The sequence below is a fragment of the Misgurnus anguillicaudatus genome, unplaced genomic scaffold, assembly GCF_027580225.2.
Source record: "Misgurnus anguillicaudatus unplaced genomic scaffold, ASM2758022v2 HiC_scaffold_28, whole genome shotgun sequence".
Taxonomy (NCBI): domain Eukaryota; kingdom Metazoa; phylum Chordata; class Actinopteri; order Cypriniformes; family Cobitidae; genus Misgurnus; species Misgurnus anguillicaudatus.
The window spans coordinates 8,787,083-8,809,932 of record NW_027395278.1 but is presented as its reverse complement, the minus strand read 5'-3'; the positions used below and the strand labels follow the sequence as shown (position 1 = coordinate 8,809,932).

The window sequence follows — 22,850 nt, the reverse complement described above, 5'->3', positions numbered from 1 at the left end:
GTGAAAACCTTAGACGTCGTGCAGTATATGGTGTATAGCTGGTAATTTGGCAAACTACATTTCACACATCAATGTAACTGTCACAAAGGGTTTATTTATTTATTTTTTATATCAGTTTGTTCTAAACTTTTGTTTGTTTACTAAGGATGAAATTGCTTTGTAATTTAAGTTGTTGGTGTTAGATTCATGCCAATAATGTATTTGAACAAACTAGTATTTTTGTTTATTGCTGGCAGTTTATACTAGAAGAGTTTTAACACATACAATGGCCCATGTGTGGCCCTTGTCTGTAATTCAGAACTGGGCCACTCTAGGGCCGTCATTCTTCGTTGTATGTGGGCCGAGGAAAAACTGGTTGTGTGGGCCGGAGCTGGGCCGGAACAAAATTGCTATCTGGGTAGGATTTAAAAGCCACGTTTAAGATTTATTGTAGTCTCATTGGGTCTCATTCATGAAACACGAGCAGAACGAATGTGTGTAAATCGTGTGTAAAGAGGTTCTGGCGTAAATTTTCGGATTCATTAAAATGTTTGTATTTTCCAAATGTTAGTTGGTACAAAATAAATCTATACCTGCTCCCAGCCACGTGTATATACTGCGTTTACATCCGAACGTTTTGCTCATTAATAAGCTGCATTTTAATTCACCTTTATCGGTAAATATGTACATAGCATTTTGAAAAAATATTATATATAGTAATTACATAATTTTTTTGTTTTTACTTTATACCAGTATTAGCATCTGCAAACGGAACACAAGTCCGCAAGTCTTTTATACATATATATATAGTTGTCAGTCGGTTTTAAGGGCGGGATTTATGGTAATAGGCTTTATGCCCAGCTGCACTTCTTAATGAACTTCAGCCAGCTCCTTGTTTCCTGTCTGCCATTATTGAACAAACTGATTAATCCAGGTGTGCCTGACCTCAGTAGTCATAAACAAACTGATTAATCCAGGTGTGCCTGACCTCAGTAGTCACAACAACAATAATCAGACACACCTGGATTAATCAGTTTGTCCAATAATGGCAGACAGGAAACAAGGAGCTGGCTGAAGTTCAGGAAGTAGTGCAGCTGGGCATAAAGCCTATTGAGAGAATGATCGTGCACGCGCATCCCATTTACGACTGATTGGAATTCATTAACCCACACACACATTTCACTATCACATCTGACATTTACAAAGTATTTGTGAATCAGGAGAAGAATTTTCGGGAATGTCTCTTTACGCGCAAATCACTCACATATTTACTCATATATTTACGAATGTTTCATGAATGAGACCCAATGTTCGGTCAAATGGCCGTTTGAATTGAAGTGATAGGGGCATTGCTATGATGGCATCAAAACTGCTTTTCCTAAAACACTAAAAAGGCTCAACATAACATTTACCTTTTCTCTAAGTATCACCAGGGGCTCTACACATGAACAAAAGCATTTAGAACATTGTTTTTGTACTTGGCAATCAGAGATCGACACTTTTTGACTGGCAAAATGGCAGACACCGGAATCACGAACTGCAAAAATTATTTTTACAAAACCTTGCATTTTTGTAAACTTTTTGAACACAAACAATGTTCTCAATGTTCGAGTTCATGTCTAGAGCCCCTGGTGATAATTTGAAAAAAGTTTCATGTTATGTTGAGCCTTTTTAGGGTTTTAGGAATAGCAATTTTTATGCCATCATAGCAATGACTATCACTTCAATTCAAACAGCTATTTGACCGAACAATGAGACTACAATAAATCTAAAACGTGGCTTTTACATCCAAATTATGCTATTAATGAAAAGGTTGACTCAATCACAAACCTGTCTCTCTGTACAACTCTTTACTTCTTTTGGTGGATTTTGAGGACCAAGCCTTCCATTAGACGCTGCAGCCCCTGTGGATCATGTGAACTGATGGTACTCGGAGCTGTTTGCAAACAAAACTGATAAGCTTACAAACATAATATTAAAAAAGTTATAACATTCAAATTTCACAAATGGAGGGGCGTAGGAGCGGGTGGGGATGACATATCCCTAGTGGCAGTTAACCTAGTGGTCCCACCCAATAAAAACAAAGATTGTTGAATAAAATGAGTCCCCCTCAATTTCAAACTCATTCCTACACCCTTGCACACATGACATGATTTCTTTAGATTTAGTAACAAACTTACTTGATGCTGCTCACAGTTGAACATCTGTGACCCACTGCTGAAGATCTTCACTTGTTTTGTTCAGGTGGGATTTGGTCATCTTAATCTCACCTGCCACCTCAGCTGTTCTCTGTAATGTCTGTAACATACATGAAGTTATACTTATAATGCAAAAGTGTTGGGTCAAGTTCTTGAAAAGTTTATTTTAGTTCATTTTCTGAGTTCACAAGTTTTGGGAATTCCCTAATAAAAGATCTCATATTGTAATCTTTTTTTATATTTTTTTTACGTTTTTATGTAGCCTACTTATGAAGTTATATGTAAGCAATAAGGACCCAACTCCGCTTCGCATCGTGCCTAACAACGCCCTTCAGCCGTTACTTATTCACGATACAGCACAGCCTCTCATACCTTATTGCTTTTATAAAACGGTTACCACACAATATTAAAGTAAAAAAAAATATTAGTGCAAGTTTCATGAAGTTAAATCAATAAAAGCATTCCTTCCGCTAGAAAAAATAGTCCCTGACTGCGAACAACAACGTGAAAGCTCAAATAAAAACAACAAACTGTTCTCAGACTTTGTCTCATTATATGTTTATGTGTTGCTAAGGGAGCAGTGATATTAAATAGAACCGTTGGGTGAAGCGGTCATAGCAGTGTTTTATCGTGAATAAAGCACACCTATTGACCAATCAGAATCAAGGATTGGAACTAACCGTTTTATAATTGCAGTTATAAGTATCAAACACCAAGTAAATAGTGTTTTGCAAGCTCTTTTCTCAGTAGCTCTGCTAAAAAAGGTGGATTTTGGTCTGTCTAATTAAAGAGTAACTAAACCCTTAACCAACTTTTTTAGTTAATGATCTGTAAGAATGATGCTTTATTAGTGCTGTTCATTGATTTTAGTAAGTTTTTTGACATTTGGATATAAAGTGTTTCAATACTACAATATATGGTGTAAAAACGTCTGAGTGCTGCCCTCTTCAGGTTGAACGGTGGCTACTGGAGTTGAATTTTCCTATTGGATGTTGGGTCCAAAAAGTAACTCGTGACGTAAGCAGGTTCAAGCTCACCACACCCTTGTTACGATCTCACCACATGCTTGGTACGAGCTTAGTTCGTCCCCTCTATCTCCATTGGGATCTGCCCACTTTTCTTGCATTTTTCAAATATTGCCAGTGGGTGGAGTCAGGCTCTGACCAGGGGTTTAGTTATGCTTTAAAGGCGGAGTCCACGATGTCTGAAAAACGCGTTGGAAAAGGAGACGGGCCGACTACCAAAACACACTTATAGCCAATCAAATCAAATCAAATGCCGGGTTGCGTATGTGTGGGGCGGGTCTATCAACAGAAGGTCCAGATTCTATTGGGGTAGGGGCGTGTTTGTTTAGGTGATTTCAAATATCAACATTGGCTTTCAAACATCATGGACTCCGCCTTTAATGTTCACGAGCCTTTCTTCTGATTTGCCAATTTGAAAGACGCACAAGCAGGCAGCCACAGGGAACAAGCTGTAGTGTGTGTGCAGTGACTGAAGGAGGAGCCTAGGCATTTGTGACATCTCAAAATGCAGGAATTAAAAACGGCTCGTTTTCAGGCACAGCTTCTAAATCTGTTCTAAATATAGGCAGTGTGCGTTTGTCAGTGTAGACACTTAAGCCGAAAGTAGATGACGTCATTTCGTCATCAGGAGGGTCCGCGGCCGGTGTTGTGCCGAATTCTGTGACCTATCGAATTCTGTGACCAGAGGTTGCTGTTTAGCAATTTTTTCACGCGAGACCGTGCCGGGCGCCCGTGCACATTATCGTGAGCGCGGCAAGGGAGTTTCTAACGCTATACGCGACCGCCCACTGAGCGATGACGTCATTTACACTCGCTCGCAGTCAGACTTCGTGAGAAACGAACGCGACAATTAAAATAACGCGAAATAGGTTCTAAAATACCAGAACTTCACAAATGCTTACCGAAATCTGTGACCTCAGCTGTTTCATTCAGAATTGTAATAATGTTACAGAAATTCACTCTGGTGATGTCTAATCTCATCTGTAATATATCATCAAATGCATTTTGACCTGATGTTAACACTTACACAATGAAACAGGAGCTAAGTTTCCATCCACTTGTCAATCGAATTATCTGAAGTTCGGTTAAAAAACTTATGCGAATAAAGCTGGTGAAAGTGTGTTTCCATCCAACGGCTTTAAAGCGAATAAAAACCTGTGCGTAATGACGTCACATGCTGGTTTGCGATCAAATTGGTATATCGAATTGATTTGAGACATTTGAAGGTGTTTCCATTCATTTTCGCACTGAATCGCACAATATTCAAGCAAACATTTGCGAACAAAGTTTTGCTAGACAAATTTGCGGCATTTCACAAGTTATAAGTGCTTATGTGCCAGCTGAGCTGATAGCGACATATCAAGCTATAATAATAAGAAAATTACGTTAACATCAAATTGCTATGATGATGCAGATGCATGTAAATGCCCAACGACAACGGAGGCATTAACGTGAAATGATAGTCCGGATCAATTCTTAACGTAAATGAGAACGAAAAAAATATCTTTAGAGTTGTTAATAAGCCAATAAAGCTACGAGGGTTCTTTGGCCGAGGATCCATCTCATCAAGGTCGAATTTGCTTTTATTTTCCCTCCGGCACCGTTGCGAGATAACTCTCTTTTTTGAAACACGTATCGCTGTTTGAGCGCCTCATTTACTCCGGAGGACGTCCCACGTCTTGTCATAACCATTGTTGGACATTTCCTTCGCGAGTTCCTGATAAATTATGGCATTTCTTAGATTTTTGCTATGTAAAATAGAGCTGTAATCGAACCCGAAAGTATATTTAGATTGACAGCTTTTTAAAAGCCTGAACCCGTTTACAGCCATACATTATTTAAATTTGCGCACGCAAACAGCCTTTATCAAGAATGAGTAATTTACACAGGTTTTAACATTATTTATTAATGACTAACTGGGCTACACGTCACTTGGAAGTTGAAACAAAGAAAAAAAATAAGTAATCTGTAACGTCTCGTTCTAAATAGGCATATGCAATACATTATAGGCCAACATGCCAATAAAAACAATTATTTCTTAACGAATTAAATTAAAGCCCCACTGTGTAGGATCTACTCCCATCTAGCGGTAAAATTCTATATGACAACCAACTGATTATTAGTTTCTAGCCCCCCCCCCATTCGGAACGCGTTTTAACTAGTACGGTGGCCCTGTCATGCCAAGGTTAACATGGCTTCCAGTAGCTAAAGCAAAAGCAATGAAAAAAAATGAACAATTTGCATTGTCCTTTGCCTGTGATCCGTCAAAGCACACAGATTTATGTTAAACATGTAAAAAGTCTGATTGTCATGATATGTCCGCTTAAAATCACATAAGTTACAAAAAGCAATCATAAACGTAGCTTAGACACTCCTTTTTCATCCACGCGAGGAAAAATATCACAGGGGCTGTTAAACTTGGTATTAAGATGTGTTTTCGTCGATCAGATCACAAGTGGACGAGAGAGAGAGACATTACGTTTACACTTGGTGTTTAAATCCGTCTCTTTTTGTCCATTTTCGACCGCTTCTCTTCAGATTACTGAGGAGATGGTCTGTGGACCAGTTCCTCTCCTGTCATTTACTCATGAGCTGGAGTAATCACAGGTTTAAATGGACGCGAAACTAATATGTCAGAGTCCAATGCTTATGTTTTAAGTAAACGTTACATGTCCGTGTATATGTAAGAGCTTCCTCTGATACTGGTGAAATAAGATCGCACAACTTTCACACGCTTGTAAAATGAAACGAAAGACGCGCAGATCAGCGGCGTTTTATCAATGAAAGGCTAAAAATAGCGCTGTCACCGTGTGTTTGTGCTACGTTAGAGGTCAGAAAAGATTAAAAACATTTATCTCAGTACCTCAGATTACATAAATGGGCGGAGAGACGGCGTGTGGCTGTTCGAACCACATGCTTGTTTACACTAACTGCATAATATGCTATAGTTAGCCAAAGAACTATAAAACTTCAAGTTTACAACATAGACTGTATAGATGTAAACGAATATGCTGAATTACCTGTGGTGAAAATAGAAAGTAGCAACTTCATTGTCCATATTGAGGGTCATCTTGGAAAACTAACTCCAATATGACTTTGGTCTTGATGTTTTCCCGTCCCGTTGTCGTTTAAAATCCCCGTTTCGCTTCCTTGGCGACTTGTTTTAATGTCCTCGAGAATATGTCTTCAACAGGCTTCCAAATCAAAGATCGCAGGTTTATCACGGCGTGCGGCCGAAGGATTCAGTCTACGCAGGTCGCAGGCTGCATACGTCATCAAGCCTGGTTTATTTAAATTAACTGAGCATTACATTCGCAAGTCATAAGCATATTACATCAATTTACAATTAACTAAGAATAATTGTCAGCTTTATAATTGTTAATATTCTGAAGTCTTGATGACATATACCGCCTACACATGCAACCTCCGTAGGCTTCAGGTCGCGGCCAGCTTGAGTGTAGTCTGAAAGCGCGAAAGGCGGAGCTTGAATTTCAGGAATGTCCCTCGTCGGCGAATGTATTTCAAAGATGGAGGCACAACATGGATTCAGCCAGAGAGCGTTACGGCGGTATGTATTTTAAATAGCAGATTCTACACTTACGAGAATACTTTGATTAGTGGGGTGGGCGTAATTACACAGGAATGAGCACATACTTTTGAAAGAAAACATGGGTTTTTGCTAAGAATTAACTAAAAATAGTACACAGTGGAGCTTTAAGATAATACATTCTGAATAAGATGGTTATTTGGGAATAACGAAATTAGGATAAAGGTTCTGTGGTATTTGCTTCGGCACTTTCTTTACATTAATGCCAACATTAGTCTATATCCTCTGTCTAAATTATGTATTTAAGACTCAGTAATACTTAGTTATACATTAAAAAACCTTTACTCACCAAGATTAGGCATTTTTGTTGAGGAAATTATTAAATCCACTGTAAATGGCTTTAGCTTGGTCCTGCGCTTACTGATAGGGCATTCAGCAGCATTGAACTTGACCGCTCATTTACTGTGCAAAGGAGGAGCACGAGCCCGTGTAAAATGTTACCCTGGATTTCCACCAACTGCGGAGCGGCTGCAGATCGGCTGTGCTGCGTTACGGCTCCGCACTCCGCTGTCCGTCAATACCCACCGGTTCCGTATTTGTTGCAGAGCGGCTGCGTGCTGAAGTGACGAGGACCCGTGATTTCTCACAAATTCACATGAAGATCGCGCGATATCTAGTTCTGTCTCCGCCCATTATGACGTTGAATTATGACGTTATTACAAACCAGCCCAGATCCCAACACGAGATCTCGTGAATTCAGGTATGATTACGCGATAAATTCATGGCTCCGCCCTGCGGAGCTGTCCGGTATCCGTCAAAAATAGAAGCTCTGCGTATTTGTGCCGGAGGGCTGCGGATGGCCGGAGCTGTGACGGATTCGGAACGCAGTCAGTGGAAATACACACATTGAATTGAATGGAAACCGATTGACTCCGCCGCCGTTCCGCTCCGCAGTTGGTGGAAATTGAGGGTTAGAAATGAAGCCCGAATCCGATCGAACCCGTTGGGTTCGGGCAAAGATCTTCAGCTCTATATTTTCTCTGCTGAATTAAATTTAAAACGAATCTCGTCTCGTCGTTTGTCCACTTACATCTGACTTTGTTGACACACGCCATTTGTGCCACCAGAGCGGAAATGACCTAAAACTTTTTCTTCTTGTTTTGTGTGTGGGTTGCAACCATAAAAGGACCTAAACCTTAATCGCAAATCATTATTTATTCGGCAAATAACGTTTCCATCAGCGTTTATCGCATAAGCCATATATCGATCAAGATAAAATCCGATGAGATCGAACGTATTTCTTTTGAGTCGATATTCATGAAATTCAATCAAATTTTACTGTTTCCATAACGCATTTTTCATTCGATATCACTTAATTCGGATAAAAACATGTGGATGGAAACATGGGTAGAGAGAGGTCACAGATTTCGGTAGGCTTTTGTTACTGTCCGTCAGATTGTGTGACCCTGCTGTATGTGTGTAAGTGTTAACATTAGGTAAAAATGCATTTGATGATATATTACAGATGAGATTAGACATCACCGGACTGAATTTGAGTAACATTATTGCAATTCTGAATTAAACAGAGGCAGGTCACAGATTTCGGTAAGCTGTTTTTACTGTCTACCAGATTGTGTGACCCTGCTGTATGTGTGTAAGTGTTAACATCAGGTCAAAATGCATTTGATGATATATTACAGATGAGATTAGACATCACCAGAGTGAATTTGGGAAACATTATTGCAATTCTGAATAAAACAGAGGCAGGTCACAGATTTCGGTAAGCTGTTTTTACTGTCTACCAGATTGTGTGACCCTGCTGTATGTGTGCTACTGTTAACATCAGGTCAAAATGCATTTGATGATATATTACAGATGAGATTAGACATCACCAGAGTGAATTTCTGTAACATTATTGCAATTCTGAATGAAACAGAGGCAGGTCACAGATTTCGGTAAGCTGTTTTTACTGTCTACCAGATTGTGTGACCCTGCTGTATGTGTGTAAGTGTTAACATCAGGTAAAAATGCATTTGATGATATATTACAGATGAGATTAGACATCACAAGACTGAATTTGAGTAACATTATTGCAATTCTGAATGAAACAGAGGCAGGTCACAGATTTCGGTAAGCTGTTTTTACTGTCTACCAGATTGTGTGACCCTGCTGTATGTGTGTAAGTGTTAACATCAGGTCAAAATGCATTTGATGATATATTACAGATGAGATTAGACATCACCAGAGTGAATTTGGAAAACATTATTGCAATTCTGAATAAAACAGAGGCAGGTCACAGATTTCGGTAAGCTGTTTTACTGTCTACCAGATTGTGTGACCCTGCTGTATGTGTGTAAATGTTAACATCAGGTCAAAATGCATTTGATGATATATTACAGATGAGATTAGACATCACCAGAGTGAATTTCTGTAACATTATTGCAATTCTGAATGAAACAGAGGCAGGTCACAGATTTCGGTAAGCTGTTTTTACTGTCTACCAGATTGTGTGACCCTGCTGTATGTGTGTCAGTGTTTACATCAGGTCAAAATGCATTTGATGATATATTACAGATGAGATTAGACATCACCAGAGTGAATTTGGGAAACATTATTGCAATTCTGTATGAAACAGAGGCAGGTCACAGATTTCGGTAGGCTATTTTTACTGTCTACCAGATTGGGTGACCCTGCTGTATGTGTGTAAATGTTAACATCAGGTCAAAATGCATTTGATGATATATTACAGATGAGATTAGACATCACCAGAGTGAATTTCTGTAACATTATTGCAATTCTGAATGAAACAGAGGCTGGTCACAGATTTCGGTAAGCTGTTTTTACTGTCTACCAGATTGTGTGACCCTGCTGTATGTGTGCTACTGTTAACATCAGGTCAAAATGCATTTGATGATATATAACAGATGAGCTTAGACATCACCAGAGTGAATTTGGGAAACATTATTGCAATTCTGAATGAAACAGAGGCAGGTCACAGATTTCGGTAGGCTATTTTTACTGTCTACCAGATTGGGTGACCCTGCTGTATGTGTGTAAATGTTAACATCAGGTCAAAATGCATTTGATGATATATTACAGATGAGATTAGACATCACCGGAGTGAATTTGGGAAACATTATTTCAATTCTGAATGAAACAGAGGCAAGTCACAGATTTCGGTAAGCTGTTTTTACTGTTTACCAGATTGTGTGACCCTGCTGTATGTGTGTAAGTGTTAACATCAGGTCAAAATGCATTTGATGATATATTACAGATGAGATTAGACATCACCAGAGTGAATTTGAGTAACATTATTGCAATTCTGAATGAAACAGAGGCAGGTCACAGATTTCGGTAGGCTGTTTTTACTGTCTACCAGATTGTGTGACCCTGCTGTATGTGTGTAAATGTTAACATCAGGTCAAAATGCATTTGATGATATATTACAGATGAGATTAGAAATCACCAGAGTGAATTTGAGTAACATTATTGCAATTCTGAATGAAACAGAGGCAGGTCACAGATTTCGGTAAGCTGTTACTCTCTACCAGATTGTGTGTGTAACATTAAATGGCAACAGCCCCAAGTAAAAAACAAAACATTTGTGATGTTCTGGTATTTTAGAACCTATTTCGCGTTATTTTAATCGTCGCGTTCGTTTCTCACGAAGTCTGACTGCTTCATTCATACGATAGACTAGAGCGAGCGAATATCGTTAGAAACTCCCTTGCCGCGCTCACGATAATGTGCATGGGCGCTCGGTGCGGTCTCGTGTGAAAAAATTGCTAAACAGCGACCTCTGGTCACAGAATTCGATAGGTCACAGAATTCGGCACGACCGTTCGCGTGCAGCCCAAAATTTGAGACCGCTCGGACAGTGCGCGTTCAGTCCGCGTACAACAGCGCATGCACATGAAAATATTTAGACAGGACACTCCACTACAAACACTTATACAAAGGAAATAGACAGCATTTGCACACACACTATCGTTTATCTTCTTTAACTTTGACTTCTTCCAAGAACATTAAGCTGTGGAGCATGTTTGTTACCATAATGTTTGATTCCTGTTCTTTGTTGTCTTGTTGTGTGTTCTAAACTGTGTTTGCAGTGCTAATGTTTTTATGTACTGTAAATGTCGCCAAATCAGTGCTGCCCTGACGGCCTGTTAGACTAAGTATTTGAATAAGAAATCATTTGTATTACGTATATTGTCGAACGCGGCCATCCGCGTGTAGCCGCGGGGAGTATACTTCCGCAAGCCGGACGCGAAAAAAATAAGGTATACCCCGGCCTTTAGAAGGTAAATACATAGCACCTAGACCTTCATTATGATAATAAAAGCCGGAAAATTATTTATATTTTCTTTACTCTTAGTATTTGTTTTATAGGACACTGTTAAGATAGGAACTCCATTTACCCAATTATTTTGTCTAAATTAGGGACTTCCCAAAACTTGTGAACTCAGAAAATTAACTAAAATTAACTTTTCAAGAACTTTACCCAACACTGAATGCAAAGGTTAATCTAAATTAGAATTAATAAACAAAAACATAATACCAATGTACCTTAACATATCTTTGAGCAAGATAATTGTGAAGATTTAACTTTTTCCTTAGGTTCCATCCATGAACATGGATAGTGATCATATCTGTGTGTGCTGAGAAAAAAAGAACAGATCCATTTTAAATATTGCACATATTTAACAATGACTTTAATTAAACCCAACAACTCACCAGATTTGGTCATATATTTTGTTGTCAATGCAGCACGAGACATAAATGAATTGACTGCTTCCACTTCCTCCCCAACAGTCAAACCTGCATTATTAGGAAATATAAAAAATGTTAAGGAACAGATCCATCGGGGTACGAGTGGCATAGTGGTCAAAGTTGCTGCAATTAAATTACGATATGGACATTTAACCTGTCTATGAGAATAATCCAATTGCAGGTTTATCAGTAGATAATCTAAAGCAGGGGTCTCAAACCAGTTCCACAGGGAGCTTAGTGTATGTTTGTTTTTGGTATTTCCCTTCAATTAGTGACCAATTAAGATCCTAACCAATTAGTGACCTACTCAGTCTGGTACAAGGTAAAAGAGAAAACTTGCATACACTAGGCCCTCAATGGAACAGGTTTGAGACCACTGCAGTTAAAACTCACCAGCTCCCTCTTGGTTGCGTCCACCCCACTCCACCTGTTATGCATAATCATTGCAGCATTGTATCAAAATTACTCATATAATAATCATTATGTATTTAGAATTAAAAATAAATATATAATCAATACAATTACCTCACATTTGGTTGAATGACCTTTTGCATGCATAACTAATAAGAATGGTCGCATTTGCAAAAGATACTCTAGATCAGGAAAGGCCACACACACTCTTTTTAAGTATTGGTAATATTTGCACATTACATCAGTGCAGACAAACTCAGTCTTTTGTCTTGCCAAGCTCTTTTTGAAGATAAAGAGGGTATGCAAACACAAACTTCTCCATGGTACATCTGTAGTCCTGTTACAAAAGAGTTCAGAATTCTAGTATAATCAAAGACAAGAAAGTCTTGGTTAGCTTGGGTTCATCAGACTGCTGAACCTACATTCTTGTTAGACTCACTACCAGCTTTAAAGTGTGAGTTTCCACAAATGGGTCAGCCTGGTGACAATTATTATTGTTGTTAAATCATCATCATAGATCACCATAGATGACCTGTAAGTTGTACATGATAAAATTGTCTCTTATAACTGAAGCATTAATTGATCATATTTTTCCATAACTTACAGTTTTGATTTTGTCTCTAATAGTTTGCAAAAACTCTGCAACCTCTTCATTTTTGGCAAAGAAGGTTCCGTCAAAATATGGATTTTCATTTATCCTACAAAAATACAAAAAACACTGAATGGACTCTGACAGGTTTAGGTTTTGTCTTTTAAAAGATAAATTATTTTGTTAACTTACCGTTGCAATTAAACCTGTACATGTTCCTGTTCCCATCAAGAGACACTGCCACCATATCCTGACTGCAAGCTGGACAGGAGAAATGGTCATCTCCAAGAAGTGTTTCCATCTCATGTGTACAGTACGTCCATTCCAGAAAACAGCTGAAAACAGTCCACTGATATTGTACCAACCTAGTAAACATAAAATAGACTAGTTATGGTGAGAGTTGCTTAAGAAGTAACATATACATTTTTGCATTGTACTTATACAGTACAACCTGACTTCTCCTAATCATGATTCCACAACATTTCCTTTCCTTGGACATCTAGCCACAACTTTCTTATTAATAAAACAAACCTTTGTCAATGGCTATAACCCCCCTCACCCATTTATCCTCTACATTATTACATTTTGTTTAAATCTGACTTACTCTGCCAGAGCGCATTTGAGCGGCTTTGCAGCATTCTCACAAAGGCCTGTCTGGATAGGCCAGGTGCTGTGACTTTAAAGTCTTCAAAGGTACTGAACAGGTCGACAGTGTAAACTGTTTGAAACTCACTGGTTCCAGGCCAGTACCCATTTAATATAAGGTCTTTGACCTCAGGTGTCCACGATTTTAGGCAAGACTTACAGGTTACCAAAGGAAGGGAGAGATCATAGCGACCTGTTGGGTCAAAAAAAGATATTCATCACAACCATACATTCAACTATACAAAGCCTTTGTACTTGCTCTACACATTTTATAAGCACCTTTAATATTTATGAAGATAATGGCACGACCAGCATTCACTGAAACATCTTCAGCACCACAACAGCAAATCTTGTTGGGCAAAGCGATCAGTAGGAGACAATCTGGAAAAACAGACATCAATATTAATTGTAACAGTTTACACTTGATATGTAATGTAATTCAATCCATATAGCGGTCACATACCTTGCTCACTAACTACATGTTCACCAGTGCTGTCTTTTGGAACGATGCATTTCGGTGACATGGCTTTGTAAAAGCCTCCGACAAATGACTCCCTGTTGTGTAGAACATACTGGTGATGCACTGACACATCACAGTTACTACAATACAGTTCTTGGGGAGGCAGTCTCTGCATTGAATTACAGCCTCTTCCACATGACACTGTTGGCAAGCTTGTTGAGGTGTCCTTCCGCTTGTTAACATGGCTTGTAAAAGATGTGGGGCCTCATGTATAAAACTGTGTGTAGGATTCTTACTAAAAGTCTACATACGCACAAAAGCCAAAAATGGCATACACCAAAAATTATGAAGACTTTTAAAACAAAGCAATGTTCCCTTTATAAATCACAGATCACCTGCAAGTGTGCGTACATGAATCATCCTAATATCCCACCCTGCAAGCCCATTCTCCCATCAAGTTTGTTTTTTTATAAATCACAACCTTTGCGTGGAAACTTGCATGCTTTATACATGAGGCCCCTGGTCTTGATTTTTGCCACTTTTCGTCACATAGTTCATGCCGGAAACCCCTGGTCTGTATGTTGTAAGTTTCTGATGGATAAATGTCTGGGCTGTCTAAGCTCTCCTTGAGTTCTTGAATATTTTTGTCTTTAGAGGAGAGGGATAAATGGAGTTAAAGTATTTCACAGTTTTTTCCAGCCCTGTACTAAATGGCGTCAGCCATAGAATTTTCATATCCTGTAAAATACAAAATTAGTTATGTACATATATTGTATCTGACATTGTCTCTTACCAATCAATTGAAGTGTCTCCTCAAACCGTCGAGGTGAAGTGCCTGTGTAGGAATACATACAACAGGTACACAATACAATCAGCAAGAATACATGCAGTGCTAAAATGTACAACAGTTGTGCATGTTGTTAGTTATAAAAATTAATAATAGTACATTCTCACCATCTGTTGCATCAGCAACGTCTTGTGATGAATCTTCATATTGAGGTCGTGTCGACCTCATTCGACATTCAGATGTGACTGGACAATCATATGAAAACTTTAGAGAATGTCTAAAAATTCATGACAATTTAGAGGAATGCCGCTTATAATTGACATAACACTATCTATCTCTTGAGGGAGTTCGATTCTCAATAGTCAACCGTCCCAACTGGTCCCTCTTTCTCCACCGCACTGAATCAATGTTCTTGCTCTTACATTTATCCTTACATGGATCCTTCTGGAATATATGTACGGATTAATAAATTGCAGCCAAATAAAATTGTACTCATTGAATTGTATAGTCTAGTATGGAAATAAATGGCTACAGTTATCATTTTTATAATTGCATCCGTTTTGAGAATGTGTCTAGTTACATTTATTTATATTTGAGTAAATCCAGTTCATATTTGGGTTCAGATGGGTAACTTAAATCTATGCTTAAAAGCATTTCTCAAGAATATATCTGTAAAGGTTATTCATTGGAGTCTACTAAAAATAACAAAAATTGATATCTCACTAGAAAGTTGTTCCCATCATTTTTATGTGACTGTAGCCAAAGTACCTCTTAAGTACCCTAATATTAATATGCCTACGGGTTTTGAATTATGGGCCTACAGCTGTTTGTGAAACACTGATCTAAAACGCTTATAAATTGTTATTTTGGCTACCAATCTGTTTCTGTAGTCTTTTCCTTCTTGCCATGTCACGTCTACTCCAGAAATACGCAATATTTTACGTTTGCTTATTTTTAGATGTTGTCTATTCAATATATCGTTCAACTGGTTTACCTCTGGGATTAAACGCACAGTGGTGTATCTTCATATATGCCGCCCGCGTCATAGATAGATATGGCCCGCGTAATTTGCGTGTAAACCCTACTTCCGGAAAATTAGGGTTCAGGTTCAAATGGCACCATTACAAACTTATTTCGTTTCATTGAATAGCTAGATTTCTATTCTTCCAGTATTGTACAAAACATATATATATATAAAAAAACTTATGTACATTGTACAAAACACCTTACATTTACCTGTGATAAGCAAATAGGTATATTTTACAATTGCATAATTTAAATTGCGAACTGTCAACGAAACTGCTGAGTAACATCCTGGCCTGACAACAGATTACTCTGTGGTGTGTCTTCAGCCTGTTAAATCCTCATTAGTTTTTGTTGTTGCTGTAGTTTTTGGTGTTTTATTTAAAGAAGACAACCCCCTTACAAAAAACACATGAATTTCACATGTGAACGCATGTGATCACATGTGGATGCATGTGAAGTTTATAAAAACCACATGTAATTTATTGTGACATATTGCTATATTTCAACATGTGAAATCATGAATCACATGTGAACGCACATGTGAATCATAGGCTTAATTTAACCCCCCCACCCCCCGTAAATAATCAAAACTGGCCAGTGCAACCCCCCCCAAAAATAAAATAAAAATCTTATCATAATGATGAATGAAAATTATTAACTTAGATCTCAGCCCCCCCAATGTGGAACCCAAAGTGAACACGGGTGTGAATGTGAAGTGACTAAAAACCGCATGTGATCACATGTGCTTTTTCACATGTAAAATGCATTTGTTTGTTTTTTCCTGTAAGGGGCAGTTTTGTCCTCAGGCCTCTTGCCTGGAAAATCTGTCTGTTGCTAAAGCCAAACCTTCAATGGGTGCTGCCTGCTAACCCTAAGCATTGAACAATAAAGTGCATGCACAATCATGTTTATTGTAGATGATGTGCACATCGCTTCCTAAATATAAAGGAACTGGACAATATATTTGTGAGGTATTTTGGAAGTTACTCAAATTTCACTATTTTTATTGGTTTGCTAAAATGTTCAGACACAAATGAATGTGTATCTTCAGTACTGGTCACTCCGACTGAATGAAATGCATCAACTTCTGTGTTGGAGAGAACAGACGTATTCTGTAGCAGGTTGGTGGAGTTTTATGCACACCATTGTATTTCAAGATGCTAAATATCTCACTGGTAGAGGAACATTGTAGAGTTTTCCTCATTCCTCAACTAACTTCTAGAAGACTTTGTTGGCTGTTAGGTTGAGGATTATATAAATTAAAAACAGAACACAACCAATGTGAATACATATGCAGAGTGTCCACGCATAGTGGTTGAAAATACAGTATTGTTCAAAATAATAGCAGTACAATGTGACTAACCAGAATAATCAAGGTTTTTAGTATATTTTATATTGCTACGTGGCAAACAAGTTACCAGTAGGTTCAGTAGATTCTCAGGAAACAAATGAGACCCAGCATTCATGATATGCACGCTCTTAAGGCTGTGCAATTGGGCAATTAGTTGAAAGGGGTGTGTTCAAAAAAATAGCAGTGTGGCATTCAATCACTGAGGTCATCAATTTTGTGAAGAAACAGGTGTGAATCAGGTGGCCCCTATTTAAGGATGAAGCCAACACTTGTTGGAAAATGGGTCGTTCAAGACATTGTTCAGAAGAACAGCGTACTTTGATTAAAAAGTTGATTGGAGAGGGGAAAACCTATAAAGAGGTGCAAAAAATGATAGGCTGTTCAGATAAAATGATCTCCAATGCCTTAAAATGGAGAGCAAAACCAGAGAGACGTGGAAGAAAACGGAAGACAACCATCAAAATGGATAGAAGAATAACCAGAATGGCAAAGGCTCAGCCAATGATCACCTCCAGGATGATCAAAGTCAGTCTGTGACAGTTAGAAGACGTCTGTGTGAAGCTAATCGATTTTCAAGAATCCCCCGCAAAGTCCCTCTGTTAAAAAAAAGGCATGTGCAGAAGAGGTTACAATTTGCCAAAGAACACATCAACTGGCCTAAAGAGAAATGGAGGAACATTTTGTGGACTGATGAGAGTAAAATTGTTCTTTTTGGGTCCAAGGGCCACAGGCAGTTTGTGAGACGACCCCCAAACTCTGAATTCAAGCCACAGTACACAGTGAAGACAGTGAAGCATGGAGGTGCAAGCATCATGATATGGGCATGTTTCTCCTACTATGGTGTTGGGCCTATTTATCGCATACCAGGGATCATGGATCAGTTTGCATATGTTAAAATACTTGAAGAGGTCATGTTGCCCTATGCTGAAGAGGACGTGCCCTTGAAATGGTTGTTTCAACAAGACAATGACCCAAAACACACTAGTAAACGGGCAAAGTCTTGGTTCCAAACCAACAAAATTAATGTTATGGAGTGGCCAGCCCAATCTCCAGACCTTAATCCAATTGAGAACTTGTGGGGTGATATCAAAAATGCTGTTTCTGAAGCAAAACCAAGAAATGTGAATGAATTGTGGAATGTTGTTAAAGAATCATGGAGTGGAATAACAGCTGAGAGGTGCCACAAGTTGGTTGACTCCATGCCACACAGATGTCAAGCAGTTTTAAAAAACTGTGGTCATACAACTAAATATTAGTTTAGTGATTCACAGGATTGCTAAATCCCAGAAAAAAAAATGTTTGTACAAAATAGTTTTGAGTTTGTACAGTCAAAGGTAGACACTGCTATTTTTTTGAACACACCCCTTTCAACTAATTGCCCAATTGCACAGCCTTAAGAGCGTGCATATCATGAATGCTGGGTCTTGTTTGTTTTCTGAGAATCTACTGAACCTACTGGTAACTTGTTTGCCACGTAGCAATAAAAAATATACTAAAAACCTTGATTATTCTGGTTAGTCACATTGTACTGCTATTATTTTGAACAATACTGTATATATATATATTCCCCATTTATTTTAGTTTTAAAAAATCCCAAACAAAGCTACAGCAGAACTTAAAATAAATAAATAATCAATTTATTATGTTGGATAATAGTTGGGAGCTAATGTAACATTAGCCTAATAGGCTACTTAAACTTGAATTCAATAACGTAAGCTGCACATTTGGTGCAGAAAGCTATATTTTTATAATTTCTTCTATCATTTATCGGCATAAGAAATGGCCACCTTACAAATCTAAAGTTTCTAAACACAACTTATTGTCCTGACTCAACAGTTTTTAATCAAACCTCCGACACGTTATCCTATGACAAGAAAACGCTAAAACTGCCATGCGTCTTAGAGCGTTGTTAAACTCACCTTTTAATGTCGTTTTTTTGGATCTATTATGTTCAGGACAAACGTAATAGCACTGCAATAAATTGGCTATATTAGGTTAAGGACAAACGTAATAGCACTGCTTATATTAGGTTAAGGACCAACGTAATAGCACTGCTTTTATGTTGGCATGTAACGTAATTGCGATTTGCAAAATAGTTTCCTCAGAACGTATTTCATGTGATACAGGGTTGGACAAAAGCATAATACATTTACACTGAGGCCGTACTGACGTGAGTCCAATGTCATTGTTAAGTCTGACCGCGCAATGGATAGACTCTGATATTAGTTTGAAAAAAGCTGTGTTGCATACCTGAGAGTTACGTGGCTCTCACACAGGGAATTCTTTTACAGCAGCATTTGAGGAGATGTTGCGTGAATGGAAGATTGATAAAAACAAAGTCCATGTAGTTTTAAGGGACAATGCAACAAACGAAGAAGGGCATGGATCAACTTGGGGTTGCAAGTTTAGGATGCTTCGCGCACACACTGCAGCTAATTGTATACGAGGGACTGTTGTCGCAGCGTAAGTGATGCATTGTCCAATTCGAGAAAAATTGCAGGCCACTTTAAACACTCATCGCTTGCCTATTCACACTTAGAAGACATCCAAGTGGAGCTAAATATGCCACCTAAACGTCTGCAGCAGGACGTCCGAACTAGATGGAACAGCACCCAGTACATGATTGAAAGCCTAATTGCGCAAAAACTTCCAATATCTGCATATGCAGCTGGATACGACCTGCCAGCCACACTGACAGCAAACCAGTGGGGGCCTTTGGAGAAGGTTTCCACGGTTCTGGCCCCTTTTGAGGAGATGACAGAAAGGTGAGTGCCTCCTCGGCATCTGTAGCTGATGTCATCCCCATTGTGTGTGTCCTGAAACGTGTTCTCAGTCTGGAAAATGAGGCTGATCAGGGGATTAAGACAATAAAAAATACCCTCCTTGACACAGTCAACAGACCTTTTAATGATGTGGAATCTGAGCCGTTATACTCGGTGGCTACTCTGCTGGATCCATGTTATAAAGACAGGTAGGGGATTTGTGTGTGTGTGCATGCGTGTGTGTGTGTGTGTAACAAATCCCTTATACCTCTGTATAGAATTTGCACTACCATTTCGTTATTTTCACAAATCACATGTCAAGTATAAGTCTTCCGAGCTGACAAATAACTAGAGAAATTAAATAAAAGATTATTAATTAATATTTGATATATTTTATCATACCAGGTAGGTCACAAATGCAGACACTTTGAGACTTGGAAAGGAAGTATTAATGGTGGAGGTAGGAAAGGTGGAGGAAGTGTTGAAAACTACATATGAAACTACAGCCTCTGAACCAGCAGACAAAACTCCACGGATGGAGGCATTAGGCACAAGTACCAGCAGCCTTGGCAGCATCTTTAATGAAATCCTGGAGGAAAGCCAAGTATTACCTGTTCCTAGGATAACCACAAGTGCAGAAATTCTAGTGAAAACCTACCGAAGTGAGACAAATGTTCCACGATCAGACAATCCCTTGATTTACTGGAAAGTAAACCAAGCTCGACTACCCTCACTGGTAGCCACGGCAGCTAAGTTTATCTGTGCTCCCTGCACAAGTGTAGAGAGTGAGAGGCTCTTTAGCACAGCCTCAAATATTATTGATGAAAGAAGAAGCAGGCTGACGTCAGAGACCGCTGGAAAACTAATCTTCCTTAACTAGAATCTGCCCCTCATGGTTATGTGAGCATAAATACGTAAAACATGTTAAAGAGCTTGTTACAGAGAAACGGCACCTGTGAAAGTGATTTTTTTATTTTTATAATTGTTAAAAATAAAGCAGCTAGGTCAGTTAAGTTAAGGTTTAAACTGTTAGGGGCGGTTTCCCGGACCAGGATTAGCTTAATCCAGGACTAGGCCTTAGTTTAATTAGGAAATATAACTAGTTTTAACAAACATGCCTTACTAAAACATTACCTGTGTGCATTTTGAGGTAAAACAAAGGGCACTGATGTATTTTAAGATATGTCAGTGCAAGTTGTTTTCAGTTTGGAGAGCTCTTAAAAGTGTTTAAGTCTAGGACTAGTCTAATCCCTGTCCGGGAAACCGCCCCTTAAAGTTCAAGGTAAGGTTTAAATTGTTTGTCAATGTTATGTTCTTTATTTGGAAGGTTATACATATGTCTTTCAGTGTAACTACTGTGAATTGCACATAGATGCCCTGTGAGGGATAGTTTTGTATTTATTTTTGTTTATAATACTGAATGTTGCGGTTCAAATTGTTTTAACTTTGAACCTGTTGATAGCTTTAAGTACTGAAGTACTTATATTTTTATTTATTTATTTTTAATTATTTTGTATAGTTTGAATAAAATGTGGCAGTCTTTCACTATCAACTGTTGTTGTGGGCTATATTCTGGAGAAGTATTTGTTCTCCATTTGAGTGAGATGTTTTTTGGTGTCTAATTGAGCAATGTGTTTCCATTTATTTCATTATTATTAGTAGTAGTATTAGTTCAAGAATAAAATAAAAATATCGGATTGATATCGGAATCAGCAGCCAAACTGTGGCATCGGTATTGGAAGTGAAAAAGTGGGATCGGGACATCCCTAGTTAGAACTTCAATCGGTGATGTGGGGAAAGATGCAGAACCTAAACCTATTTTTTGCACTTTTAGTGGTAGAGGCAAAGGATGGTGATGCAACACCAGTAAAAACACAGGCTCTAAGGTCTTACGCCTGTGATCTTTACATGTCCAAGCAGGCCCCACACCTGCTTCCAGTACAATGCATTATTTGCAAACATGAGAAGTATAAGGTTCAGACACACAGCAGGAAAGGGGTAAAAGAAAAGTTAACACAGTGTGAAACACTCCACAACAGGGAATTGGTGGCTAGTGAAGCACGGTATCAATTCACCTGCGATCGAGATTATACCCGGTACCTCGCCACACACAAAAATGAGAGAACAGAAACTAACATAAATGCAAATGGATACAAGCACTTCTGCAAAACAGTAATTGAGGAGAGGCTGTTAAAACAATGTGAAGTACTTCGACTGTCAAAGCTGATTTTTTTTCCAAAAAATTGGAAGAAACATTGGAGTGGAGTGAACATTGCAGCTCATACAGCACACTCACTAAAGGCAAGACTTCACAAGTCTCATCCCTTCTTGAAATTCCTGAAGGCATCCACAACCTATCTTGTATATGTGGACAATCTGTCGACTGATGAGATTGTGCATGAAGGTGCTGTCTCCTCTGCTTTATATTACAATTGTTATGTTGACTAAAATCAAATAATTCAAAATTAAAATTATTTTCATTTTCATTGCAGTCAGCCTAAAAGTTAAAAATGTTTCTTGACATTTTATCAAGCAGCTTCCTGATGTCCCGCCATAAGATGCCATTTAAACAGTATTGAATGAATTCTCTGGGCTCTACTGGCTTCTTTTTCTTCATTCTTGAGTCATTCAGTACTAAAATAGCATTGTTAGATTTTTAATGAAAGTTAAAACAAATGAAAGCTGTATGTTGGCACAATTATATTTTTGAAAACTAATATGAAAATTACTATGTTTGTTCATTTATATTTTGTCTCAAAAAGGTAAGTGTCCACATTTAGATTTAAAGATTTAAAAGATCATGGTATCTGTTATTGTTTAAAATAATTTAAGAGATGCATGTCTTTATTCTATAGTAAACTATACTTTCTGTCCTAGCTTTTCTTCTTTACAGGTTCCTGTTTTACTGTGCTAATACATCAGTGAAGCAGAACAAAGACAACAGGGTTTTATTTTGTGGCCTGTAAATAAAAATATACATGTGTGTCACAATCAATTTATAAAAAAAAGTTAACAAAGCTGAAGCCAGACGTAACAGTTAACAGTATAGAATGGTTCAATCTTTTATTACATGCTGATTAATTAGACATTTTCTGATATAAATATGTGAGAGCCAAATAGGGAGACATTGTATTTGAGATATAAAAAGCCACCTGACAGCAGTGATTACCTTAATGAGCTTAAGGTCTTGTAACTGTGTGAGTTTTATTTGGTTTAAGGTGACATATGTGCATGCTAAGGACTATACCCAAATCCTTTCTAATCTTTTCAGCTGCTCATCCTCTAGACAATACAGAGGGA

The 22,850-nt window shown here is 38.3% G+C and overlaps 1 protein-coding gene and 1 long non-coding RNA gene across 2 annotated transcripts; both read right to left on the bottom strand.

Moving 5' to 3' along the window:
* Window positions 1-1,740: 1,740 nt before the first annotated feature.
* LOC129416924 (uncharacterized) lies at window positions 1,741-11,697 on the bottom strand. Its single transcript, XR_008635629.2, has 4 exons — window positions 11,484-11,697; window positions 11,316-11,407; window positions 2,160-2,277; window positions 1,741-1,915 (listed from the first exon to the last, which is right to left on the bottom strand). It is a non-coding gene; the product is annotated as an uncharacterized lncRNA (long non-coding RNA).
* A 489-nt stretch (window positions 11,698-12,186) lies between these two features.
* LOC141362521 (uncharacterized) lies at window positions 12,187-15,215 on the bottom strand. The gene is made up of 6 exons (XM_073864720.1): window positions 14,418-15,215; window positions 13,628-14,272; window positions 13,444-13,545; window positions 13,124-13,357; window positions 12,712-12,884; window positions 12,187-12,267 (listed from the first exon to the last, which is right to left on the bottom strand). The coding sequence occupies exons 2-6, from the start codon at window positions 13,797-13,799 to the stop codon at window positions 12,187-12,189; spliced, it is 762 nt and encodes a 253-aa protein (XP_073720821.1). The 5' UTR covers window positions 13,800-14,272; window positions 14,418-15,215.
* Window positions 15,216-22,850: the final 7,635 nt, after the last annotated feature.